Source organism: Trichoplusia ni, chromosome 3 (assembly GCF_003590095.1).
Source record: "Trichoplusia ni isolate ovarian cell line Hi5 chromosome 3, tn1, whole genome shotgun sequence".
NCBI lineage: Eukaryota > Metazoa > Arthropoda > Insecta > Lepidoptera > Noctuidae > Trichoplusia > Trichoplusia ni.
In genome coordinates, this window is record NC_039480.1 from 10041634 (window position 1) to 10048160 (window position 6527).

The following is a 6527-nucleotide window of genomic DNA, read 5'->3' on the forward strand; positions in this document are numbered from 1 at the left end:
TGTATTCAGGCTTGATGGAGATGCCAAAGCTGTCGAGGTACTTGTCAACCTTATATGTGGACATAACGTCAGCGACGTGCATAGCCGCGGTTACTGACAACAATTTCTCAATCTCCTTGGTTTTCGGAGGTTCCTGAAAAGAGAGACATGTTGAACTCAACCTTATTCGTAAGGATTTAAAGTTTATTTACTTTAAGCTAAAGGATTGGTTCAATTTTGGATGGGCACGAAGGGATACCACCACGTCATTATGCAGGGAGACTCAGGCCTTCAGAAATGATAAGGCCAAGTCATTTTGTAATGAGTTAATATCCTCTTTGAATTAGAGATTAGTAACGATCAGAGAAATAGACGACTTAAACGTAATGGTATTCAGTGACTAACATTCGTTACCTATCAGTTCATTCTTAATAACAAAACCTTATACACAAATTAGGTATAATTAAACTTAATCCAGATGTTTGTGTAAAGTAGATTATTATCTGATAACATTGTTCTCATCCGAACCTTAAAGTGATATTTATTAGACTTTTAATGCATATCACCTATGATGACTGTATAACCCAAAGAAAAATGAAGTCATACCAACACTATTGTAAACGTTCTTTCAATTTTCGTACCTACTTTCATACTACCATACCTCTCTTTTGTTGTATAAACACTACACAGCCTTAGCTACATCTTTCTTCTACACCCGCAAAATATTCCTTTAAGATTAGCCTATATCCCATAAAGTTACAAATTAATTTATTAATTTATTTATTCTTTTTAATTATTAATTAAAAAGTTATTTACCCTAAATAATTTTTATAGTAAATAGTTGAGTGCGGCTGGTCTCACTGATTATACTCTAGAATTCTTAGGTATGGGAAGAACTTGAAAATAATAATTACCGGTGCTTCGAAAGGCTTGTCAGATGAGACTATGTATGAGAAGGAAACGGCGACGATGTCTCCAATACCGGAGCCGTTGTCGACTGCGGCCACCTGCACGAAAGTTGTAGCGCTTGTGCCATCCGATAACATTTTCTTGTACTCTTCGAGGGCAGCGTTATTTTTTGCAATACCTGTCAATGAAAAAACAATAAAGAAGTATTTAAACCTCAGTGATAAACGCATGATTAAAACAGAAATCATAAAAGTTGAAATGAACTAGCTTTTTCTCGCGACTTAATTGTTGTGGAAGATGCTTTGAAATAAATCGATTAAAAATCTAAAATAACACGTTTTTAAAAGTCACTACATTCAAATTAAATCAAAATCGGTCCAGTCGTTTTTATAGTTGTAAATTGCATTACCATTGGGTTTGAAGCTACCCTGAAAATTTCAAAATACTAGTTTTTCTGGGAGTGCCTCAAAATTGAGTTTTAATTTTAAAATTTATTAAAAGTACAATCGGAACGACAAACTAACAAACAACAAGTGTATATAAACGTGAGAAAAAGGACAGCTGTGTCTAAAGGACATCGATGCAAAAATGTTTGAAATGTTTGAATCTAATTTTTAACTTATTAAAATATTTACCTTTTAGATTCGCAAATGAAAAACGTAAATGCATTTTGTTCTAAATCAACATTTTATTATTATGTTGAAAAAAGGAAGGTTAATTATTCATATATGTCTATTTATACTCATCTAGGTATAGATGAGTAAAACTATTTGCATTCAAATTGATGCAAACAAATTAATGTTATTAAATTTTTCTTTATATTTTATTTTCTTTTAAAATGTATAATTGTGGTTATAATTCAAGTAGTTATAGGTATAGTTGCAATTTTTAAGACTATCGTATGATTTTCGACTGTTGTAAAATTACATTTTTAATTCGATAAAGTCAATTTTAAAAATCTACCTAAGAGGACATTCAAGAGTGTTGTGAAGTTAGGCTTCAAATAAAGAAGTTTATTAAAAATGGATATTATAATACCAGACCGTTAATAACTCAGTAACAGTTACGGAAAATTATTCGTTGCGGGATATAACATATGTGAAACATTTAAAATTACTCAATAGATATTGAAAATACAACAACACAACAAAAAACAAGCTTTTTCGTAGTAATACCAAGCTATATATAGGTGGCCTATATAGCCTAGATACCACATCTGTGGTGGTACAGAAGTAATCATCATACTTATTAAATGATGATGCATATTTATCGGGATTGGCCGACTAGTTTCAGGCCCAACCGGAGTCCTTAATCATGAGCTGACGCGGCAGCGGGTTGCGAATCGAACTAGTCGGGCAACCCCGAGACATTGTATCATTCAAAACACTTACCTAAGGCTTTAGAAAGGGGATCTTCTACTAAGTAATGCTTAAGGTGAAGATCAACAGCTTCAGCCACACGATCGGTTGGCACCGAGGAAATAACCAACTTGGCGCCATTGCTCGCCGTGAACTTAGACCACACTTTAGGGGCAGACATCTTGCAGTTCCAATGATTCTAAATCAACTGATATGTCGTATTCAAATTCCCAGCCTTTATATATGAAGCGTAGAAAAAAATGCTGACACTATCATATTCTGCACACAGATTATCTGAGAGTAAATTTGAGATAACGAATGCGAAATAATCCTGCAATGACGAGTTTCTTAATTAAGTTTATATGTTAACTATAATGGGATTTTACACATATTGAATCTGACTTAATTTTAGTGACTCGGTGACGGTCTGTTAATAGTGGCAGTCAAATGTTTAACTCGCTCTTGCAGGCTAAATTGGTATATTGGGACACCTATTGGTCCAGCAGTTAATAGTCGTGACTATCTTTTTCATTCATCATCATCATCATCATTCGTTGGGTCATTGATCATTGTTATTAATGTGTTACATTTTAATTTATTCGCCACTATCACGATCTGGTGATTTGAGTAAATTTTTGCCTCTCCTTTTGATAGTGCCACTAGTGGTTATCGTTATGCTGTTTAAGGGTTTTGAGGCTAATACAAAAATGGTTGAAACCGATGACGCTTGCTTTGAAAGTTCTGGTACTTTCCTCAAAAGGCCAAAGAAAGAAAAAAATACTTTTGCCTTATTTTAAACACTTATACTAGCAGTTTAAAATTGTCTGGCCTTCAAAAGAGATTTGGGGAGAGAGATGAAAGAGACAAGAGATTCAGGGTAGTCAGATAAGAAATTTCGACTCAAGCGTACTAAAAAAAAACATATGTACGAGTAGATTAATGACGTATTCTAATTGCAGAATGAATAATTTCATTGTATTTCATACTTGCAGGTCATGGGTTCGATTTCCTAACAAGACAAACGATCGTGTCATGAGCACGATAATTTTTTCCTTCTCTGAGTTTAAGTAACTTGTTTACAAAATGTGTTTTCACTTTTTAGAAACATTATTTTGTATAAATGTATTTCGTTGTAGTCAAATATTAAAAAATCAAAATACCAACGTCTTTTAATGTCTCTCCATTCAAATCTTATCAAAATCGGTGCAGCCGTTGTTATAGTTGTAAGTTCGATTGTCATCGGATTAGAAGCTATCCTAAAAATTTCAGCCTGCTAGCTTATACGTACCTCAAAATTGAGGTAATCCAACCGGACAAACAAATATGCATTCGTGGTTTACACAAATGTTTGACGGGGATCGAACTTGCGACACGTCGCGCTCAGTGGGCTTGGTATAATGTCAAGCAATCGGCTATAATCCGTGCAGTCTAAAGTTTGTACGTTTATCAAAATTCTAAGCTTGTTTTTTATTAGTTTATTTCAAGTTTCAAGTTAATTGCTAGCAAAATAACCTTAAATTAGCGACGAATGCCGGTTTTGATAAAATTTCATCCTAGCGGAACGGAAAACCTTACCTAGTATGAAATAAAACAATACATCATTCGGTTATTTAATTTTTATTTAATTCATCAAAAACAATGTTCCTACAGTGCTGGCGCTCTCATAATCTTGCATGTCTCAGGGGAGTTTTCGAAGGTTACTCCATGCTTCTTCCCAAACTCTTCAAAACTGAATTCAAACACAGTTTCGTAACCCTCACGCTGCGCAGCGATCTGAGTACCGGTTGAAGACATCCAGCCTACAGTTATTGGAACTCCATGTTCTTTAGCCAAAAGCCTCCTGAAATTATAAAAATCGTAATGAGTCAAGTGCGAGTCAGTTTTGTTAAACTGAGAGTTACGTACAAGTCTGCTAGAACTGAAAAAAGTGATTACCCATCGTATTTGTGTTCGTAGCAACGGTTTTTAATTATATTTTAATTTTGTTAGCTTGTTGTCGTAGAGTATTACCAGTATCTGTGAAAGTTTCTATTTTCAAGCTATCACTGTCTTTGGTACACAATAATGAAGATCGATTAAAATTTCAAATAATTTTGAGGATTCATACCTGGCCCTCAGAAACTCCTGTGCGATACCCAATCCTCTGTAGTCGGGATGTACTATAATGCCCATGCCTTCATAGCATTTGTTTACTTTTAGGGCTTTTAGCACATCAAACAGTTCTATCATGCCATCCCACAACTCCATAAGCTTCTGCAGTTCTTTTGTTTCTGGTTTAAGCTGAAATTTTTGATTTGATTTAATTTAGAATCCCTTCAAGACTTCAGAAATTTTATGACTAAAGTGTAGCGATAAAAGTCTGAACCCCAGAAAATTATTTTAGAGCTAGGTCAGTCTGTCTGGAACCCACAACTAACTCAATTTTAGTTCGGCCATTGAACATATTGTGTTGTGACTGTAAATATTATTACATAACAGCTTTCAGTAAAGAAGTTTTTGATGGAATCAAATTTGAAAATGCTCGGACTTTAAGGAGTAGTAAATTTTGATCTTATTTACTGCCAAAATAGGGTCTAAATTGGAGTACCGTTTGTATCAATATTACTTAATCCATACATCCCTAATGGACGTTAGCTACACCGGGCGATATGAAGGGCTATTGGGAGCATTTAGGCGTATCGATTTATGTGATCATTAATATGCAGGTGACGCCAAAGGCCTATTGCTCTAGGCACTATAAAAGGCACGCTGGATCCCACACTGTGTCCATTAGAAATGGATAATTATTCTAATGCCTATTATTTATTAATTTTGTATGTAATCTGTCTATCAAAAGATAAAATTATCATTTTTTTTATTAAATTTTAAAAACACTATATGAATAACGAGGCCTACCAAAATTTTCATATTTCTTTCATTGTGCTCCAGATGATTCAATTCAGATGTTGAATGGGTGTATAATAAGTTGATCACATTATCAAGCCAAATTCCAGCCTAGAATTGGCAAACAGCACTGAGTTTATCGTAAAGGTAATTAAAGCGATTGGGAAAACCCAACTACATATTTACCGTTATCACTAAAGGACTTTCGGTTGTTGTCAGCAAAGAAAACGATACGCCAACAATTTCTCCAAGACCTGTTTCATTCTCATTCTCCACACAGCAGATCATTACGTGTAGTTTTTTAAGTTGTTTCGATTCGTGATACTTATAACTTCGATACTCGGCTTTTGCCTTTTCATTATTGTGTATACCTGTAATCAAAACGATGAATTATAATAATATGCATGTCCTCGTCTATGTAGAAGATCATTATGAGATATTTTTATCACTGTCTACAATGGCATCTAATTAAATGATAAACGTTATCTACAATGTGACAGACACATCTCCCAAAGTAAATACAACGCGAGATGAATCGTAAGAAAATATGATTGCTAACCTTGGACTTGATTTTTACACTAGATTTAATGACACGCGGATTTTCAGGAACTAGTCAAAAGAACGAACTGTGGAAGTGCCAGACGAATGTTGTCAGTGGCGGATTCACCAGTTGTGTGAGTAGGATGGCAGATTTTCGGGTGGTAAATTTGAGGACCGATTTTATTTTTCTTAAAGAATTATTAAAAGAATTTTATAACGGTGGTTTTCCTTTGCCTTCTTACTTGTCTTTACATATTCCGACAGTAGCAAATGTCCAATTCTGTAAAACAGCAAGTTTGCCGCGTCTCAACCAGTAACAAGAGTGAATATGTAGGAAATGTGTTTTTTTTATTTTTTATCTTCTAGCACCACAGGACAATACAGGAATTACCATTATAAAATACAGTAACAGTAGCACTATCAACAAAATATTAATACACCGTAAACTAGCACTTAATTACCGAACTTAACACTAATTAGCAAACTGCGTTACGATATTTGGCTTAGTGGTTTTATTAAAAGCTTCACAACAACACATTTATAGCTACAACGTTAGGGAAAGTCCAAGTACACTAGTGCATTTGTTACGAAATATTTTTTTTCAGTAATTTAACAGTTATGAATATTTAAGGAAATGTCGTTACCTGAGGCTAAGGAAAAAGGTTCTTCGGCCAAAAAATAACCCATATATAGGTCTAAAGCTTGATCAATCCGATCTTCTGGTGCGTCTAGTATACACAATTTGATATTTCTCTGTTTCGGGGAAAATCTTGACCATATTTTTTTTGGTACTGTCATTTTTATTTTACACCACTTGTTCGCCTAACCGTTATACAGAAAACGTATTCACAGAATGAA

The 6527-nt window shown here is 34.3% G+C and overlaps 1 protein-coding gene across 1 annotated transcript; it reads right to left on the reverse strand.

Moving 5' to 3' along the window:
• Window positions 1–3846: 3846 nt before the first annotated feature.
• LOC113491851 lies at window positions 3847–6527 on the reverse strand. Its single transcript, XM_026869027.1, has 4 exons — window positions 6314–6527; window positions 5316–5500; window positions 4354–4526; window positions 3847–4086 (listed from the first exon to the last, which is right to left on the reverse strand). Exons 1-4 carry the CDS (start codon window positions 6465–6467, stop codon window positions 3891–3893), a joined length of 708 nt encoding a protein of 235 aa, XP_026724828.1. The 5' UTR covers window positions 6468–6527; the 3' UTR covers window positions 3847–3890.

Coding starts and splice junctions, on each gene's coding strand:
- LOC113491851 (XM_026869027.1), bottom strand. CDS start 6,467: ATGACAGTACCAAAAAAAATATGGTCAAGATTTTCCCCGAAACAGAGA. Junction 5,501..6,313: donor ACCTTTTTCCTTAGCCTCAG/GTAACGACATTT, acceptor TTTTGATTACAG/GTATACACAATAATGAAAAG. Junction 4,087..4,353: donor CAGGAGTTTCTGAGGGCCAG/GTATGAATCCTC, acceptor TTATAATTTCAG/GAGGCTTTTGGCTAAAGAAC.